The 22507-nt window shown below is 34.6% G+C and overlaps 1 protein-coding gene across 1 annotated transcript; it reads right to left on the bottom strand.

Annotated features, from left to right (window-relative positions):
- Positions 1-399: 399 nt before the first annotated feature.
- LOC124227426 (olfactory receptor 2B11-like) lies at positions 400-1338 on the bottom strand. Its single transcript, XM_046641436.1, has one exon. It carries the CDS (start codon positions 1336-1338, stop codon positions 400-402), a length of 939 nt encoding a protein of 312 aa, XP_046497392.1.
- Between the last annotated feature and the right edge of the window lie 21169 nt (positions 1339-22507).

Here is a 22507-nt window from a genome sequence, read left to right as displayed (position 1 = left end):
TGAAGTGTTTCTCAGGTGACGTGGTGATAGGAAGTCCACTAAAAAATGGTTGCCATCTTCCTTTATGAAAATTAGCTTGAACTCATGAGCTTATATTACAACTTATACTATTACTTTATTATTATTTTTTTACTATTTAATGTAGTTACTATTTCAGTATGTACCAAGTGGTACAGAATTATTTTAAATATATTTTCACAGAGTGCCATTACTGGTATATGTTAGCCAAGTATCATCCTTGTCTGACACCATTATAAAGAATATCAGAAGCATGACTAATTTTGCAAGAAGAACATCTAACATGAGATGGGGGAAATAGGAGACAAGAATGAGTTATTAGAGAAAACCTCATAAACCTACTCTCATTGTTAAATAATTTCATTTGATGTCCATCAACTATCATTTGGATGTGAAAATGCTCCTTGCCAAGTTGCCTAATGCCCCCTTTACATCCTTATTCCGCAGGGTGTAGATGAAAGGGTTGAGTGTAGGAGTCACCACTCCATAGAAGAGAGCCATGAACTTGGGCTGGTCCTTTGAGATGGAGGAGGGGGGCTGAAGGTACATGCTAATGCCCGGGCCGTAAAGTAAGGAAACAACAATGAGATGGGAGGAACAGGTCCCAAAAGCTTTTTTCCTTCCCTCAGAAGACTTAATTTTGAATACAGCATGTCCAATACAAGCATAGGAAGCAAGAATTAAACATAGCGGAACAGCTAACATAAAAATGCATACCACCGAGAGTGTGAGCTCATTAGCACCCTTTTCACCACAGGCAGTCTTTATTAGAACAGGAATCTCACACACCAGATGATCCAATTTATTGAGACCACACAGTGGCAACTGTAACATAACAGTGGCCTCGGAGACAGCGTAGGTCATTCCGCACAGCCACACAGTGGACACTAATAGGATACGGATGTTCTGATTCATGACGAGGGTGTAGTGTAGAGGCTTGCAGATGGCCACATAGCGATCAAAAGACATGATAGCCAGAAGCAGACATTCTGTGGCTCCCATTGTGTGGAAGAAATAAAGCTGAATGGCACACCCCATATAACTTATTGTCTTCTTAGCGCTTCCCAGGTTAAACAGCATCTGAGGGACAATGCTTGTGGTATAGCACATGTCCAAAAAGGAGAGGTTAGTGAGGAAGAAATACATGGGGCTGTGCAGACGGGGGTCTAGCTTGGACACCAGAATGATGGCTATGTTTCCCATCATGGCCGTGGGGTATGTTATAAGAAGAATAATGAAAAGAGGAAGCTCTAGCCAAGGACGGTCAGCAAAGCCCAGTAGAATAAACTCTTCAGGATGGCTTTTGTTAATTAGTGTCATTATCTTCAATTTGTTTAACCTATAGTAGGGAAGTGGCAGGAAAGGTAGAAAGAGTTATGAGAAATGACAAAACATAATTATGAAATGGCCATCTATTCATAGAATATGGGTTACAGTAACTTGTGGGGGAAATGATAAAAGGGATCTGACACCAGGTGACTTAATTTCCCTTTATGACGCTACAAAATAAAGGCAATTACCTTACACATATAACCTAACCATTCTGAAACTGAATTTCCTCCTCTGTGTAATAAGGATAACAATAAGCATTTCCTTGGTTATGGTGAGGATTAAATGACAAGTAGAAACGACTTTGTTTTGGAAACTCCAAAGCAATGGTTTGCAAGGCTTGAATAAAAGTCAGCTGAGGAGGGTGTTAAAAAGCAGTTCATTGGTTTTGTTTCCATCCCCAGGTGGCTGCTCGTGTAGATGTGGCATGGGGCCCAGGAATCAGATGGTTGCTTTTCAGAAGCACTGCTGCAAGGTATTACTGAAACATTAAGAAGAGTAAAAGTATTGAGGTAGCCATAGTAAATGTAGGAGGAGAATGCCTGGAGTTGTAAAAATCATCAAGATAGTCTTGTCCAGATCCAATTATACTATTTTATTTGAATAATTATATCATCTCCATCAGGAGTAAGAAGGCTGGTTTTAAAGAAATCCATCTTAGTAATTTGGAGTTGATCAAGAAATTTAAACACTTCACATCAGTTTCCTAAAGTATAGACTAGGAGAGTTGATTTTTTCCCACACTCTAGAATTTTTTTTGGATGTACTGTTTCTGCATGACTATTTCATTCAAACTGGGCATTTGATTTTTCATGTTAAATTTTAATTTACCTATCTTGTCAGGATTTCCTTTTATCAAGTGTGTGTACATGCTGTTTTTATATGAGTTTGGAGGAATACAATAATGGAGTTTGGAGGTTATCAGCGATTCACTTGATTGTATGTAGCTGCAAATACATCTTTGTACTCCAGAGAACTGGTGTCAGGAGAAAAGCCAGTATTCCAATTTAGGACCAGAGACTTATTCATGTCCACAAATTATTTTGCATACTGAGAACATACATATATACTCCAAGACTTTTGGATCTTTTACTTCCAGTGATTTTTCCATCGCTATTTCTATTTATCCATTTGGAGATATATATATCTCTCAAGCTATGAGACACATTGTGACAACAAAACTTGCTGTGTAAAGCATATTTTGAGAAAGATTAATTAGGTATTGAGATTTTTTGTTTATATTTTTCTTTTACTTTAGTGATGAAGTGTGTTTCATGAAATCTATAATCTCTGTAAAATGAGGGATATTCAGATGAGAAGTTAAGATGGTGCATCCCAGTGACCAAATGCTGTGTTACCCGATCAGTCAATTAGCAGTTGAAGGGTAACAGATGAATTTTGTAGGGTTGCAAAGCATAGTCTCCACATTCTCTATCTCATTAAATCCTCAAAGCCATCCTGTGGGTAAGCTACTCAGGGGTAAGATGTGAATGTTGCCCTTTGATTACACACCACTCTTAGGTCAGAAGTGTGCAATACAATAATAAAATAATAGTAATTCCTACTAATCCTTAAGGAGTTCTGTGTGCCAAACACTACAGTAAGAATTTACACCCATTAATCATTTAGTATGCAACTCCAGACCCCATGAAAGGGGAAATTTTAGTATACATATTTTAGGACATTGTTAATAATTAATCCCTATTGTCTGTTAATAATTGGAGAACTCTAAAAATCAAAATCAATCAATTTCTCAAGTAAGGTACTGAGATAGTGGGGCTACAAATTTGGAATCTAGAGATTTCAAAGAAATTATCTGCATTGTAGGGATGCTTCCTGAATAAGTGTGTCTCCTACACCTTATTTGACCTTGACATTATTCAAAATGTCGTATGACCACATTGAATTTAGGAAGATATCTTTGCCGAAGTTTTTTTCTTCAGGGGAAAATTCTTGTTTTAGATGAGATATGAAATAAAAATGTTGTGAATTAATTTGATCGTTAAAGTAAATATTTTAAAAATTGCTATGTATCCTCTTTATTAAATAATTGACCCATAAGATATATAGTCCATACATATAACATCATTAAACTCTCCCTTTACATTTTTCTACTATGAACTATTTTTCTGTTTTTTTAAAGAGTAATTTAAAATTTGACTCTCCATGAATTTCTCCATAATTAATTCTATCTAACTCTAATGACAGTGTTCAGTCAAGGATGTTTTCTGCAATTTTATTAAACTGTATAAATGTATTATTCATGATTTTGTGCATATTACTCACCTTACTGAGGGTAATTTTGTTTGTTAATATTAATCACCTCAGAGATTCCTTCATGTCTCTCTTCATTTCCCTAAACACAACACTACAGGTGTGCCTAATCAATGTGATTTACATAGAAAGTATATTTAAGATCTATAATGCTGTGCTTAGATCTCTAAATCTTTCCATGTCATTCTCATGATATTTCATTACTTCTAGCTCTTCAATCCCACAACTTTCAGATTTTTTACTTCCAGTGATTTTTCATCACTGTTTCTATTCATCCATAAATCTATTTATCTGCAAATGTTTAAAATCACTTTAATAAAATGCTAGACTCTATTCCTTTTGACATCTCTTTTGTATCTCCGCTCACATTTTCATTCTAGTGTATCTTATTTATACATCATTTTCATGACATAAAGTATTCTGTTTACAGTACTCCTTAGCTTTATACATATGAACATATGATAAGAAATAAAAGTTTTTTTAATCTGATATCAAAATATTTGGATGAGAACATGGACAAGTTGTCTATCAAATTTTGACCATGTATTAAAAACGTCACATGATTGAATGAAGGCTTCATACTTCATTCAGGTAGTTTTCATCTGTCAGACATAGTGTTTATTGAAATTTGAATGCTTTTAAGTTTGGTTTAAATAAGAGACAGAGAGATTGATTACAAAAAGAGAAATCTAGGTGCTTTCTATAGCCACTGAACTAGGTATTTCCAAACCGTAGAAAAGGCACCTAGAAATGAAGTTCTCTCTGCTTTTTCCATGTATATTAGAAACTAGATGTACACACATTCCAACTTCCCCAAGAATGCGAGGCATTAAAGCAAGGGTCTTTTCACTTACCTTATTTTGATAAATACTATTCAATAAAAATGAATTATGAAGGAGTACACTTAAAGTTTGCAAACTTTCAGTAAAAGATGGAGAAATTGTACTACACAGATGAGTATATAAGAATCGTCTTCAGAAATGTGAGTTTTTTGCTTGTTACAATGCTGCCAAAAAGAAAAAAAAACATGAATTAGGAATACAATAATAGATAATATCAAGAATGCTTTGCGGGTGTGCTATTTGTATTATATTCCTGAGACTCATGGGCATTGTTTCAAATGGGCCATTTATGCTTATCTCAGATGAGTCAGCTGAGCAAGTTCCTTGGGACAGAGTTCTCTACGGACATGCTTCTTGTTGCGATTAGCTGCCTACTGACTTGAGGTTGGTAGCAAGTCTCTTCTGTTGTTAAATTTGTTTTAAAATAAACTCATTTGAGTTTCCAATACACTGGAAACTAATTTTAAATGGGATACAATTAGAGCAAAGCTAGTTTAAACAAATGATTCTAGAAAATTTAAACGTGAGTTGTTTGACTATCTTATTTTGTTCATTTGTGGACTATCTCACATAAGATTTAACTACTTCTGGTCATGCTATAAAGGAGCACAAAATGAGTTGGAAAGAGAGGAAAAAACCATAAGTGGTCTTTCAAATGAGAAGGAATCAAGTGATATTTAAAACAAGATTTCCAAAATATTTAAAGATTCTATAAGAAAAGGACTAAATGGCAGCCTCTCTCTATTTGTCTCCCTCTCTCGCTCCCTAACACACACAAAATACCCCACCTAATTTCAGTCAGATATGTAGACAAATATTAATATTTTAAAAATTACACATGCAACCCATGAATATATTATTCTGAAAAACAAATGCAAATATACAAATAGTAGGTACAAAAATATAGGGTTCCCTGGACAACTTCCTCCCATGGTCCATAATCCCTCTGCTTTCCGTAACAGTAACGACTATCATATGGGTGTGCATCTTTCCATGTTATACACTTGCTAGATCTTTTCCACACCCTCTCCTCTGCCCCAGACCCCACCTCTATCCCACTATGCATCTTTGTACTCTGTGCTGCATCTTGAGAGGCTGAAGCAACAGGATTCCTTAATCTGACTTCTGGTTAGGTACAGCCTGTTGGGAATCACCTGTTGAACAATTATATGGAGTATATTCCTTTGTCTTTAACCTGCTGTCCAAGAAATGAAAGACAAAGAATCGTGTATATAAAAGACTTTCAGTAAACAATTGGGACCACCTATAGTGAACCATCACAAAGCAAACAAAAACTTTTAAAAACTTAAAAAACATAGCTTAGGTCTTTGAGCCATCTTGCACTATGGAAATCTGTTTGGGACAATTTATGTAGCATCTTGTTATTTCAACCATCTAAATTTTAAAAATATTTTTGTATTTCCTTTTCTTTTTCTCCCTTTTGTGCTTTCAAAACTTATGAGTTCTCTTTTATATGAATAGCCTTTCTTTTCCTCTGGAATGCTATAATTACAGCACCTATAATGCTAAATCCTGGTTACATCAGCATGGTATTCTATTTAATTTGTAATCTAAAAAGAAATTATTTACCAAAAATTCACCCAAATATTAACACATATTATTGTTTTTATTGTTTTGTACCCTTAAAACCACTTGCACACCATGCAATTTTATTACAGGCAGGACTATACGTATAAATTTTTCTTCATTTGTAGATGAGGCAGCTGCAGGGAAGAAGATACATGGTTTGTCTAAGTTAAACAAAATTTATTTGACAAAATCAGGTAATGGAAATAGATGTTTAGCTCTGAAGTCTCTTCTTAGGTCAACAACACACATGGTAAGCTAGAAGCTTTTAGATTCTCCCATTGCCAACCAACATTTGGTGCACTGGCGCAGCACACATGAATTTGGGCCACAGGCAACTTTGCTGAAGAACTGACAAATAAGCCAGCCATTTCCAGCTAAGAATGGAGGCTAAGTGCACTGAAGCACTAGCTTCTTCTTTACCCTAGTAAATTTCTCCTCCTCATTCAGACAGGTGTCTCCCAATCTTTGTCTACGTCACCTTATACTTAGTCCTATGCAGCATATTCCCTACGCACATGCTTAATTATCTCATCATCTTGTATCTCAGGAATACAGAATTATGGGCACAAATGTGTCATCCAGATAATCACAGAAACTAGCTCTGGCTTCTAGCCCAGATACACTCATTCTCTGTTCTTCTTTGGCCTTAGGTTCACATCTTCTATCCCTATTTTATAAATGTGGGGCTGGAAGATCACTGGTTATCACATACTATGACAACATCAAATGGTTTCAAACATAATAAATTTTCAGTTCAAATCCACCATATTCCATGTGTAACTCAACAACAACAGTAACACTTATGAAAAAGAAAAATAGTGCAAAGACTTACCCTAGGCCTTAACATATTTCACAAATGTGAACATTTTGCCATGGTTGGTTTACCATTCTCTGTCTGTAATAATATAATATTAATATACATTCTAAAAATTTTTCTTGAATATTACAGATGAACACCTACCCCTAAGTGCTCCCGTGGGTATATCCTAAAGAGAAGATCTAATCCAGGATCACAAATTGAAATTAGGTGTTATGTCTCTTAGTGTAATGTAGGTTCTTTAACGTAGAACCATTTCTTAGTCTTTGTCTTTAATGAGATTAACATTTTTGAAGAGCACAGGCCATTTATTATGCATAATTATCTATCAGTTTAGATTTGCCTGGTGTTTACGCTTAATTAGATTATCCGTTTTTGACAGTAATGCCACAGAAGTGATATTGTGTCCTCCTGAGTGCATCACATTGGAAGGTACATAGTATTTATTTATTCCATAACTGGTGATATTAACTTTGAACACTTGGTTAACATGGTATCTGTCAGTCTTCTCTGCTAAAAACTTACTATGTTTCTCTCAGTAGTTCATAAGTACCTTGTGTGGAGAATGTTGAAAACAGGTAGTATTCTGTTTTTCATTTAACTGTCACCCACTAGTTTTATTTATTTATATTTTTAATTTTTCCCCAGCTTTATTGGGATATTATTGATATGTAACATATATAAGTTTAAGGTGTACAGTGTGATGATTCACACGTGTGTATTGCAAAACGATTACCACAATAAGGTCAACACATCCATCCCCTCACATAATTACAAGTTTCTTTTTTTGTGGTAAGAACATTTAAGATTTACTCATTTAGCAGCTTCCAAGTGTATAATACATGGTCATTAATTATAGTCACCATGTGTAAATCAGATCCCCAGAATTTATTCTACTTGTAGCTGGGAGTTTGTACCCTTTGACAAACATCTCTTCATCTCTCCCAGTCTTAGCCTCTGGTAGCCTCCATTCTACTTGTTATTTCTATGAGTTTGGCTTTTTTTGATTTTGCATAAATGTGAGAACATACAGTATCTATCTTTGTCTGACTTATTTTACTTAGCATAATGCCCCCAAGGTCCATCCATGTTGTCACAAAAGGCAAGGTTTTTCTCTTTTTCGTGGCTGAATAATATTCTATCATATATATATATATATATATATATATATATATATATACACACACGCACACATATATATAATACTTATATATATATATATATACACACCTCCACATATTCTTTATTGATTCATCTGTAGGGACACTTAGGTTGTTTCCATGTCTTGACTACTGTGAATAATGCTGCAATGAACATGTGATGCATTTCTTTTTGATATGCTGTTTTCATTTCTTTCTGATATATACCCAGGAGTATATATACTAGATGCTGGTATGTATACTAGGATGCCAACTTCTCCCTCCTGTTGACACCCCCATATCCTCTCTAGAAAGGGAGTAAGAGGAGGTTGCCAGGGGACTTGATATTTTTCTGGAGAAAATTTAAAGGCTGAAGCTTTGGCTCCCAACCCTCAATATTTGTGGACTGACAGACTTAAAGGAGTAGGGTTCCCCTAGTCACACTTCCCCTCCTCCAGCTCCCTCAGCCTCAAATCTTGATGTTGGCTCCTCCACCCCACTTTCCTTGTGCTCCACCTCATGAAAATTTTATCAAGAGGCAAATAGATATTTTTCAACATTGGAGGTGGGCCCTGCCACCCTCCTGTGCTACACAGAAATCGCTCCATGTGCCCTATCCCATATCTCCTACCCTGAACCCCATCCTTCCTATAGCTATTTATCCCTTTCCTGGTTTCCAAAAGGGAGTTATATCTATTATTCATAAATAAATATATTATAAAAATATTTATTCATATTCATTACAGATTTAAATTCATAAAATTATAACTAAAAATTATAATTTTCATCAATAGGAGTACTGCTAAAAAATGTTGTATGTCCATGTAGTGAAATAATGTGTAGTAATAAGCAAAACTATAAAACCATCATGGAAGGAGCAACAGATATTGAGGGGCTTACTGGATGATTTAGTAGTTTTATTTTTAAATTTTGAGGAATTTCCATGCTGTTTTCCACAGTGGCTGCACCAGTTTACCTTCCCATCAACAGTGCACAAGAATTTCCATTTCTCCACATTCTTGCCAAGATTTGATAATAGCCATTCTAACAGGTGTGAGATGCTATCTCATTGTGGTTTTGATTTGCATTTCCCTGATGTTTATTGATGTCGATCATCTTTTCATGTACCCAGTGGCCATTTGTATGTCTTCTTTACAAAAATGTCTATTGCCCATTTTTTTGTTGTTGAGGAAGATTGGCCCTGAGCTAACATCTATTGCCAGTTTTCCTTTATTTTTTCTCCTCAAAGTCCCAGTACATAGTTGTATATCCTAGTTGTAAGTCATTCTACTTCTTCTATATGGGATGCTGCCACAGTATGGCTTGATGCGCAGTGTGTAGGTCTGTGCCCAGCATCTGAACTGGTGAACCCTGGACCACAGAAGTGGAGTGCATGAACTTTAACCGCTAGGCCACAGGCTGTCTCCTATTGCCCATTTTTAAATCAGATTATTTTTTGTGATTGAGTGGCATGAGTTCTTTATATATTTTGGATATTAACCCCTTATTGGATATATGCTTTGTAAATATCGTCTCACAGTTGGCGGGTTGTCTTTTCATTTTGTTGATGTCTTTTTTTTTTTTTGGTGAGGAAGATTTCTCCTGAGCTAACATCTGGGGCCAATCTTCCTCCTTTTTTTTGTGCTTGAGAAAGACTAGTCCTGAGCTAATATCTGTGCCAATCTTCCCCTGCTTTGTACTTGGGATGCCTCCACAGCATGGCTGATGAGTGGAGTAGGTTCACACCCAGGATCCAAACCCACTCATCTGGGCTGCTGAAGCGGAGCACATGGGACTTTTAATAACTTGGCCATGGGGCTGGCCCCTTGATGGCCTTTTTTTGTTATGCAAAAGGTTTTTAGTTTGATGTAGTCCCTTTTGTTTATGTTTACTTTTGTTACCCTTGCCTGAGGAGACATATTCAAAAAGTAAAGAATGAACTGCGTATATTTTCTTGTAGGAGTTTTAAGCTTTCATGTCTTACATTAAGTCTTTAATCCATTTTGAGTTAATTTTTGTGTATAGTATAACATAATGGTCTAATGTCATTCTTTTGCATGTGGCTGTCCAGTTTTCCCAACATCATTTATTGAAGAGACTTTCCTTTCTTCATTGTATATTCTTGGCTTCCTTATCGAAAATTAGCTGTCCATAGATGTGTGGGTTTATTTCTGGGCTCTTGATTCTGTTTCATTGATCTGTGTGCCTGTTTTTGTGCAAGTACCATGGGGTTTTGATGGCTATAGCTTTGTAATGTATTTTGAAATCAGAGAGTGTGATACTTCCAGCTTTGTACTTTTATCTCAGGATTTCTTTTGGTATTTGTTCCATGTAAATTTAGGATTCTTTGTTCTATTTCTATGAAAAATGTTTTTGGAACTTTGATGGAGATTGCATTGAATCTGTGGATTGCTTTAGGAAGTATGAACATTTTAACTATGTTAATTTGTCCAATCCAAGAGCATGGAATATCTATCCATTTCGCTGTGTCCTCTAATTTCTTTCAACAATGTTTTATAGTTTTCAGTGTATAGATCTTTCACCTCTTTGGTTAAATTTATTCTTAGTTATTTTATTCTTTTTGTTGCAACTGTAAATGGAATTGTATTCTTAATTTGTCTTTCTGCTGTTTCGTTTTTAGTGTATAGAAATGCAACTGATGTTTGTATGTTGATTTTGTATCCTGAAACTTGAGCCTATTCATTTATTATTTCTAAAAAGATTTTTTGTGGATTCATTAGGGTTTTCTGTATATAGAATCATGTCATCTGCAATAGTGACAGTTTCACTTCTTCCTTTCCAATTTGGATCACTTTTATTTCTTTTTCTTGTCTGGTTGCTCTGGCTAGGACTTCCATTACTACGTTAAATAAGAGTGGAGAAAGTCAGCATCCACATCTTGTTTGTGTTCTTAGAGGGATAGCTGTCAGTTTTTCTCCACTGAGAATGATATTAGCTGTGGGTTTGTCATATATGGCCTTTATTATGTTGAGGTACTTTCCTTCTATACCGATTTTATTCAGTTTTTATCATAAATGGATGCTGAATCTTGTCAAATGCTTTCTCTGTATCTTTTGAGATGATCATGTGATTTTTCTTCTTCATTTTGTTAATGTGGTCTAATACATTGATTGATTTGCGGATATTGAACCATCCGTGGATCCCTGGAATAAATCCTACTTGATCATGGTATATGATGTTTTTAATGTGTTTTTCTATTGGATTTGCTATATTTTGGATTTTTGCATTGGTATTCATCAAGTGGTATTGTCCTTTAATTTTTCTTTTTTGTGTTTCTTTTTTCTATTTTTAGTATCAGGGTAATGTTGGCCACATAGAATGAATTAGCAAGTGTCTCACCCTTTTCAATTTTTGGGAAGAGTTTGAGAAGGCTAGGTATAAAGTTTCCTTTGAATGCTTGGTAGAATTCATCAGGGAATCTTCTGGTCCTGGAATTTTATTTTTTGGGAGGTTTTTTGTTACTGTTTTGATCTCCTTACTGGTGATTGATCTATTCAAATTCTCTATTTCTTCTTGATCCAGTTTTGGAAGTTTGTATGATTCTAAGAATTTATCCATTTCTTCTAGATTATCCACTTCATTGGTGTACAGCTTTTCATAGTAGTCTCTTATACTCTTTTTTTATTTCTGAAGTCTGTTGTAATTTTCCTCTTTAATTTCTGATTTTCTTTATTTGAGCCTTCTCTCTTTTTTTTCCTGGTGAGTCTAGCTAAAGGTTTTTCAATTTTACTTATCTTTTAAAAGAACTAGTTCTTAGTTTCATTAATTTTTTCTATTGTTTTTTAGTCTCTATTTCACTTATTTCTGCTCTGTTTTTTGTTATTTCCTTCCTTCTACTGATTTTGGGCTTTATTTGTCTTCTTTTCCCATTTCCTTTAGGTGCACTGTTAGATTGTTTATTTCAGACTTATCTTATTTGTTGAAGTAGGCCTGAATTGATGTAAACTTCCCTCTTAGGACTGCTTTTGTTGTGTCTTCTAAATATTGGCACATCATATTTTCATTTTCATATGTCTCCAGGGATTTTTTTATTCCTCCTTTGACTTCTTCATTGATGCAGTTGTTGTTCAGTAGCATTTTGTTTAATCTCCACATATTTGCGGCTTTTCTGATTTTCTTCCTGTAGTTGACTTCTAGTTTTGTAACTTTGTGGTTTGAAAAGATGTTTGAAATTATTTTAATATTCTTAAATTTATTGAGACTTGCTTTGTGGCCTAATATGTGATCAATCCTGACAATGTTCCTTGTGTGTTTGAAAGGAATGCGTATTCTGTGATTTTTGGATGGAATTTCTGTACTAAGTTCATCTGATCTAATGTGTCATTTAATGCCAATGTTTCCCTATTGATCTTCTTGGATGATCTATCCATTGGTGTAAGTGGAGTGTTAAAGTCCCCTACTCTTATTTTGTTACTGTGTATTTCTCCTTTTATGTCCATTAATAATTGCTTTATATATTTAGGTGCTCCTATTTGGGTGCATAGATATTTACAAGTGTTATCTCCTCTTGTTGAATTGTTCCCTTTATCATTAGGTATTGTCGTTCTTTGTCTCGTGTTACAGTTTTTGTTTTAAAGTTTATTTTCTCTGATATAAATATGGTCACCCTCACTTTCTTTTCTTTGCCATTTGCATGGAATATCTTTTTCCATCCCCTCCCTTTTAGGTTGTGAGTGTCTTTAGGTCTGAAGTGTGTTTCTTGTATGCAGCATATATATGAGTCTTGTGTTTTTATCCAATCAGCCACCCTATGCCTTTTGATTGGAGCATTTAGCCTATTGACATTTAAAGTAGGTATTAATAAGTATATACTAATTGCTATTTTGTTGTTACTTTTTTCCTGGGTGTTTTAGTAGTTCTTCTCTGTTCCTTTCTTCATCTCTTGCTCTCTTCCCTGTGGTTTTTTTGCTTTCTTTAGTATTATGTTTGGGTTCCTTTCTCCTAATTTTTTGTATATTTATTATAGGTTTCTGGTTTTTGATTACCATGACTTTCATATATAAAAACCTATGTATATAGAAATCTATATTAAGTTGATGGTCTCTTTAGTTTGATCTCTTTCTAAAAGCTCTACTATTTTACTCTCCTCCACCCACATTTTATGTTTTTCGTATCATATCTAACCTCTTTTTTTGTGTGTATCCATTACTATCTTATCATTGAAATAAGTAATTTTAGTCCTTTTGTCTTTTTACCTTCATATTATTGCCATAGGTGGCTGATCTGCTACCTTTACTGTTTTTTTGCCTTTATCAGTGATTTTATTGCCTTTTTTTGGGATACCTTTATGATTCCTATTTGTGGTCATCTGTATCCCACTTAAAAAAGTCCTATTAGTATTTCTTGTAAAACTGATTGCTTGGAGATAAACTCCTTTAATTTTTGCTTGTTTGGGAAATTCTTCATCTCACCTTCCATTCTGAATGATAATCTTGCCAGATAGAGTATTCTTGGCCGTAGATGTTTTCCTTTCAGCACTTTAAATATATTCTGCCATTCCCTTCTAGCTTGTAAGGTTTCTGCTGGAGAGTCAGCTGATAGGCTTATGGGGTTTCCTTTTTATGTAACTTGCCTTTCTCTTGCAACTTTTAGGATTGTCTTTTTATCTTTGACTTTTGACATTTTAATTATAATGTGTCTTGGTTTGGGCCTTTTTGGGTTTATCTTATTTGGTGCACTTTGTGCTTCCTATACAGAGATGTCTGTTTCCTTCTTTAGGTTAGGAAGGGTTTTCAGCTATTATTTCTTCAAATAGATTCTTGGCTCATTTGTCTCTCTCTTCTCCTTCTGGAACACCTATAATACAAATGTTGGTGCACTTGATGTTGTCCCAGAGTTCCCTTAGACTGTTCTCATTCTGTCTAATTCCTTTTTCTGTTCCTATAGGCTTTCATCCAGCTCGCTGATCCATTCTTCTGTATCATCTACTCTGCTATTGAGTCCGTGTAGTGAATTTTTCATTTTCAATACCGTATTCTTCATTTCTGATTGGCTTTTTCATTTTCACTTTGTTTATAATTTTCCTTTGTAAATATTTTCTAGTTTCTTTTATGATTTCTTCTCCAACTGAAGGAAGTGTCACAGTGGGTGCTATCCTAAAGGACTGATAAGAAAACAGATATGTGAGAATAGGGATTCATTGAGGTGATAATTTCATATAAATCTAAAAATATTTGGTTATTTTACATCATTTCTATCTTCTCTCTCACTTTTACGTCATTCACAAGAGGCTAAAGAATTTTCCCCGAGAGCAGAGTCAAAGCAGAAAAATCTAGTGTTTACAGCATAGATAAATTTTCTACGAGTGTGGGTATGCATTGCAATCTCCATAATCAGAATCCTTTATTGACCAATGGACAGAGTCCCTGAAACTAGGCCTGAAGGACAATAAACTCAGGGATAGTATGCTTCTTGTAATGGGTAAGGAAATCATTACATGCCCCATTTAGGGCCTTTTTGATCTGTCCATCCAAGAGCTATCTTTATCATACTAAATCTGGCAGTCTATGTAATTCATGGATTAAAAAATGGTTCTAAAAATAGACACCTACCTCTTCTCAGGCCTTATTTTCATAGACAACTTCACATCCTAGTTTCTCAATGTGTTAATGAGAGAATTAATGCTGAGGGTGACAATTTTATAGAAGAGAGTAAGGAACTTGGACTTGTCTTGGCAATAAAGTTTGTTTGAGAGAGAGATATCTATATCTATAATCTCCCATCTATCTATCTATCCATCATCCTAATTTATTATCTTTCTATCTATCTATCATCTATATGATATACCTATCTCTCTCTCCCTCTCTCTCTCTCTCTCTCTCTCTATCTTGTGGTAGCATAAGAGAGACACATGATAGGGAAATACAATGTTGAAGATTTTCTTTCCTTCAGCAGGTGACAATGAAATGTCAAGTCATCACATGCAATGTCCCTATAGGATATCATGGTTAGACTGAGGGCCACAAGGATAATAAGGGTTGTGAAGACAAAAGTCTTAAGGACATACACAATAGGGAAGCATGTGGGTCTAGGATACCAATATGACAGCATTGCCAAATATGTGGGTATAGAATGCTAGTTAGTGGAGCGTTTTGCAAATGCAGCATATTTGTCATACGTCTTGACAGTAAGGAGGATACATTTCACCATTCCCAGTGTCAGAAAAAAGTAGTGCTGGATGACAAACCTAGACAGGTTATGGTCTTATCTGTGTCCTAGATAAGATTATACAACATTGGAGGTATGGAGCCTGTGGTGAAATACACATCTAGTAATGAATTGTGACTCCCTGAGACAACATTAGTATGAGAAGCTGAAAATCTAGAGGTGACAGCAAGAAAATATTCATGTTTCTTAGGAGAGTGAACAGGTAAAACGTGAAGAAAATCATAAGGAGAATTAGCTCTAGACCAGGGATAGTAAGAGAAATCTACCAGGATACAGCTTTCTAAAGATCTCATATTGTTTTTTTCATTCCTTGTTGCCTTGCTTTATCTCTTGGGAGGAAGATGAGTGTTTATGAAGAAGGCACAATTGACAACTCCAAAATGGTATGACCCTAGCGGGGAGGTAAATATTTGACTAGGAGTTTCAGCAAAGAGACATTAAACAATTGTGAGATCTGAGATGCACAAAATTTTGTGGGGGTGGGGGAGGGGATTGTCTTAATGTGGATTATGAATAATTACTAACATTTTTTGTCTTCATTTTGTCAGGTGCATAAAACGTATTTTCAAAATCTGAATATGTACAAGGGGAAGAAAACTCAATATTCTCCATATTTTCTTTTTCTAATTGGGAGAGATTCAAATCTTTCATTTTTTCACTCATATGCAACCAAAGATGTCTTCCTACAAGCCATTGGTATTCTGACTCTGAATCAGGGAAAACCAAGATTACTCTAATGGTCACTTTAAATAAATAATGAATTCTCATAAACTTGACCTTATAGGATGCAGTTCATATGTGAACCAAATAACCTTATAAATGACCAGGCAATACCATAAAAAGCAGATGACAGGATTATTTTTGTTATACTCTTCTAATTCATCTATACTTTTAAAAATTATTCTTAACATTTATCCTGATGAGAATGAACAGCTTCTTCCAGCATTTCAATAACTCTAAGTCCTATTCTACTGCAACCTCAGTCATTTTATCATATTTGACATCACTGATATGTGTTCTCACCCTTGGAGTGTATAGAGTTTCTGGCAGTTGATGAAGATGAAAGGAATGGGAAAAGAAGGAAATCATACACAGCAATAACTAAGCACCAGTGCCTAGAACTCAACTACAACTGAAGCTCCATCCATGATGTTTTAACAGTGTATAATCTACTGCAATTCACATTCTTCTCAAATAAAACATTCAATTTACCAGAAGCCTACAGAGATGAATCAATGTCATTTGTCCCTTCTGATCCCTTATACATGACTTGTGTCTTATGGCCTATGATAATCTTACAGTTAAAATGCTTTGCATTGGCTTTTTATCTTTGAGAGTGTGTATGGACTCTGAAAATTACCAAAAGTCAGAGCCCATCTTTCTTCCATAAAAGCCTTTGAAAGTCACATACTTTCAGTTTGTTTCATTTCTCATGTGTGTTGGGGGAAAAGAAAAAAGCTGAGAGCTGTTGCTTTAGAAATATTTTGCTTTAATTACATCATTTTATTCCATCTGTGTTTTCCCAACAAGTTGATAATATTGCACATAAAAGTTTTAACATTTGCTAGCACCACGTGGATTGACAGAGGCTAAAAATTCTCTTACAAACGTAGTGACCACAGCACGAAGAATATTGGAGCCTGGTTATAGCTCAGGTTGTCAGACATTTCCCAGATTTTGATAACCGAGTTATTTCTGCTAGAATTGTATCATTGGTTAAATTCTTCTTCAAAATAAAAAAATTGAAGCTATGAATATATAACTCTTTAATAATATTAACATTTCAATTTAAATATTTATTATTTAATATATATTAAAGTGAACTGGAATGATACATGCTAAGCTCATGACAGTGGTTGTGTCTGGGTTGGGTGTCAGATCAGAGAATAGTAGTTAAAGAGGACATGGACTTTGTGATATTCTATATACTAAAAAATCCTGGAAGTAAATATAACGAGAGAAATAGTTGAAGATTCTGAGTTGTGGGAGCACAGGGGTTTTATTTTTGAGATTTTTAATGTCTAAAATAAAGAAAACAAAGAATTAAAGTAGAATTGCATGTTGAAATATCAGTTCCAATTAAAATTTATTCTCATGGTAATAACAGCTAACATATATTGAATAATTATGTATTAAGCACTGTGGGAAATGTTTATATAGTTTTCTTATTGAGTCTTCACAACAATCAAGACCACTGAAATATAAAGACTATTTTCTGGTACTTCTCTTAAAGAGAAAGGAAAATGCCTAATTGCTGTCTAAAAATTACAATTTTTATAATGTAATCTTATTATAATCTGATATGATATCCTAACTAAGATTTTCTTTGCTACGAATAGAATATATTAGCTAGAAATAACACTACAATTTAAAGATGTTCATTAATTTATAAACTCATGATATACTTTTTCTTTTTTTAAGAGTCAATTATTTCATCTAGGCTAACAATCAAAGCTAATGTCCTTTGTTTATATATCTATGGCAAAACTCTTGACAAGATGCCAAGGGAAATTATTGAGGAAAATGTTTTGGAATTATTAAATAGTTTTTTAAGTTTTCTGAGTTTTGGTAGTTACCTTCTAAATAATAGTTTGAAAGGTCTTCAAAGATTATTTTCAATCTTTTTGCAGGGCTAAACTTGGCCTTGAATTTTAGAGATTTCAGGCAGATACAATTAACTCAAATCAATAAGGCAAAGATATACATTTTAGTCTTTATGTATTGCATTTTTAAAAGTGTTTCATGCTTTCTTTCTTCCCCAAATTAGGTTAGCTCTGACAAGCTATCCCTCAAATTTGGCCCTTAGCATGATGAGGAATTGGGGAAGAAATTTCAGGTAATTCAGGACAACCCATTCTCTTCCTTATAAACACAGTTTAAGGCATTTTTATCAGTGATAGTTGGTCTATAAATTCATTGTTTTTCTACTACAACAGTGTGGTATCACGTTAAAGGCATTGTTGAGAACCTGTTCTGACTAGGAAAACTCCACGAAGGGCAATAATTGCCACTTTGGGATTTACCTTCCCAATGGCCCCAGTCAAGGGAAGCAAGTCACATTATTCTTTTGTTTCCATAAAGTTTCCATTTGCTTGAGGAAAAAGAGTTCATCCCCTGATATATTGAACGTTCTAATGAGTTCCTCTTTCCAGCTAAAACCAAATCTTTTTGGTAGACACAGGACTCACTCTTCTGTAGCAATGAAGATCATAATAATTTTCAGATTCTGATTTCCTAATTTGATGTAGTAAATTAGAATATATAGTGTAGGCAGCCATTTAGTTGGTGATTTCAAGGAGATGAAAACCAGGCATCTGATCAGTCCACACATAATGGGAGCATAGATCGGGAAGACAAATACTACAGGGAATGTGGACAGACACAGGAAGGACAGAAGGGAAGGAAGTCATCTGAATTCTACTTATGCACTAGGTAAGAGTGTAAAAGGACTAACGTAAGAAGAAATAAGTTGGCCAGTGATTTGAGGATAAGGAAAGGAGACTCATTTCCATCACTTTTCCTCCATAATGCCTTATTTCAAAAAAGAGAGGAGATATTTCATTCCATAACCCATAAAAGCAACATTTCATAAGGCCTTTATTTCCCTCTCTTCCAATAAAAAGAAAATGAAACCATAAAGTTCCTACTTTTGTCTACTTACAACTGGTATTTTTTGTCCTTTATGTCGTGTCCCTTTTTAATTTCTATAAAAATGCTGAAGGCTGAGTTACACAACAGAGGAAGAGATCTCACAGCTGCCACATTTTTTTAGTTAATGTACTAAGTTATTCAGGCAACTGTTTAAGGAAGAAGAAAACTATATCTGCATTAGAAGAAGGAAAGACGAAATCTGGATTCATATTTCTCACAAGGTATTATCTCCTATTCTAGGGAAAAAAATCTTGGGATTTTTTCATCACCCCTCAAATGGCTGTGACCTCTAAGTGAGATAATCTTTCTGATTTACTATTTGACCATTGCCAATTTTTGATTTAGCTACAGCGATCTTCTTCACCATCCAGTGGGCTGTAACCATACCTTCTTTGATAAGGTCTGAACCTCAGCCTTAGGGAGCAAACGTCCCTTCAAGTTTGTCTTTTCTTGGATATTGTCCTTCAGTCCAAGGTATCATGTAGAGTTCTCGTTACATCTTTATAATTACTCTTCTTCCATAGTTTACTAATTCTCTATATTAAACTTCTATTTAATTACAAAAATTTTTCTTTTAAATCAATGTAGTGTCTGATTATCCTGCATAGTTTCTGAGCTGTACAAAGTAGTCTACATTAGTGTAACAACTAGTTAATGATTAACAGTTACAAGGCCTGAATCACTCTTCCAGCCCTGGGGCCAAACTAACTGTTTGTAACTTTCCTGTTGGAACTCAACCAATTAGCCTCTTCTAACATCTTTTTCAAGAGTTTCACTTATAGAACGTGAGCAACTAAGAGACCCCAAAAGAAGTAACCACAGGTGGTTGTGCTGTGGTTTCTTTCTTTTTCTCCCACAGTTTATTAGGAAATGTGAGAGAAAGAATTGGCTGTGGAAGGAGGGAAGCAGAAGTGATGTGACAAAGTAGAATGAGGCAAAGGATTCACAGAGAGTTACTATGGTGGGTTACTATGTCTTGTCACAATAGCTACATCACAAAAGGTAGTATTAATCTTTCCTATGACAGATTGAAAACATAAAAGAGAACAAGAGTGATCAAAGAGTTCTATCTATTTAGGAAATGTACTTATTTATTTTTTGGTGAGGAAGATTGTCTCTGAGCTAACATCTGTGCCAATCTTCCTCTAATGTGTGTGTGGGATGCTGCCACAGCATGGAATGATCAGCGGTGTATAGGTCCATGCCTGGGATCTAAACCTGTGAACCCTGGGCTGCCAAAGCTGAGCATGCAAACTTAACCACTATGCCACTGAGCTGGCCCCTGTACTTAACTTTTTTTTTTTAATTTTTAATTTTTTTTCCTTTTTCTTCCCCCAGCCCCCTGGTACATAGTTGTATATTTTTAGCTGTGGGTCCTTCTAGTTGTGGCATGTGGGACACCGCCTCAGCATGGCTCGATGAGCAGTGCCATGTCCACGCCCAGGATTCGAACCGACAAAACACTGGGCTGCCTGCAGCGGAGCGCATGAACTTAACCACTAGGCCACAAGGTCAGCCCCTTAACTTTTTTTTTAACAAGAGAGAAATAGAAGATTCACTAGGCACAATATATTATATGATAAACAGCCATTTAGTGGGTTCAATAAATATTCAGAATTATTCTTTAAGATGACAAATAAAACTATATATAGAATTTATAAATTATACTCCAAATTTAAATACTATCTCAGTTATTGTCCTGGAGAAAAAGAAAAAAATGTAGAAACCTTCTTCAGGTTCTGTGGTTCCGGCTTCTCAGCCCTGTCACATACATATGCACACTTCAACTTTAAGCATCATAATTAGGTTACTCTCCATTTTCCTCCATCCTCACTTTCTTCCTTCCTTCTTTCCTCTCTCAGTAAATTTATACCTTCCTTTCCCTAAAAATTTCGGTTTTTAAATGCACTTATATTCATATGTCCCTTAAGAAGTATTCTATCTGTATTCCCCTACTCTTTTTCACAGATCTATTCATCTGAACTAAGATTTTAATCTTTGTTCATAGCATAAATATCCATAAGTTGATATGTATATGTCTGTGTATCTTTTTTTTTTGTACTTCTATTTGTATCTTAGTTTTCAGTTTAGAAATAAGCTGTGAGTGTAAGTAAATTAATAAGATGATGAAGTTCTTTCTATAAGAATATTTAACTGAAGCTTGGTATTTTTCATCTTATATAAACATTTTGAAATCACTAACAAATTTGATATTGTTCATCATGTCCTTTCATCTATGTGTAAGATTATTGGGATTGCAATTATTCTGTTTTCTATAATCACATAAATGGAAATGCCCTGAAAATGCTGAACGAAAACCAAAGGTATTTGTTGAAAAAACAAAGATCATTTTTTCCATGGAAATTTTCTTCTATAGCTATGTCAGGAATTTCTCAAGTTACTCTTTACCGAGATGTCATTTCAGGATGAATGAGAAGAATTTGACAGTTAAGAAGTCATTTTTCTATAAGAGGGCAAATATCTGGATGAAATATAAAGGTGAAAAATTTTAATTTATATTTACTTTTTGGTAACTTTTTATTCTGGTAAAATTTACAGAAAATTTGCAAAAGTGGTAGAAAGAACTACATTAACACTTTAACTAGATTCAGCAATAGTTTACTTTGTGCTGGAAAATATTTATTCTATTACCTATCTATCTGTGTATGATATATCTGTATCATCTATCAATCGTCTCTTTTTCTGGACCATTTGAGAGTAGGTTGGAGATGTGTTCCTTTATCCCTTAATACTTCAGTGTTTATTTCCTAAGAACAGGGACTTTATTTTACATAATCTCTCTACAGTTAACAAAATCAGTAAATTTAATATGGATGCAATATTATTATCTAATTCATAGTCCATATTCATATTTCTCTGTCTCAATAATGTTGTTAATAGCTATTGTTTTCCAAATCCATTATCACTCATTTAGAGATGTCTGTTGCTTCTCCTTTAATCTGGACCAGTTCCTTAGCCTTTATTTGTTTTCACTGAATTTGATGTTTTTGAAGAGTATAGACCAGTTATATTGTACAACTCGTCTCAATTTGAGTTTATCTCATGTGCCTTCACTATTAGAACCAGGCTGTGTATTTTGGGCAGGAATATCACTGAAGTGACATTATGTCCTGTTCAAAGCATCATATCACTGAGCATATGATGTTGGTGTGTCTCAACATTGGTAATGTTAACATTAATTACGAAGCAACAGTGATGCCCAGGAGGTTTTTGTTTTGTAAAGTTTACTATTTTTCATTCTGTAGTTAACAAGTAATCTGTGGGGAGATATTTCAGATTATGTAAATATCTTGTTTCTCATCATATTTTTAGTCAGCAGTTTTTAGCATCCATTTATATTTTTCTAACTCCACACTTGTATATTTTTAAATTAGGATCCTACCAAGAGAAATAACTTTCTCTTCTCCACTATTTCTCTCTTTATTATTTTTTATATGTCAATATGAGCTTGTAGAGTCTTATTTCTTCATTTCATTAGGATCATAGTTTCTCTAAATGCCCAAATTGTTCTAGAATTGATTAGTGGTAGGCCCTTCAAACTGGTTTCTGTTTCTTTTTCATGTGTCCTTATGATTCTTGGAGCACAACCTAACTTTTCTTGAGTGTAAGTGATTCTTTCTTCAGGTAACAAGAAATGT

This window comes from Equus quagga, chromosome 15, assembly GCF_021613505.1.
Source record: "Equus quagga isolate Etosha38 chromosome 15, UCLA_HA_Equagga_1.0, whole genome shotgun sequence".
Classification (NCBI taxonomy): domain Eukaryota; kingdom Metazoa; phylum Chordata; class Mammalia; order Perissodactyla; family Equidae; genus Equus; species Equus quagga.
Note: the sequence above shows the minus strand (reverse complement) of the source record. Positions and strands in the feature narration are given on the sequence as shown.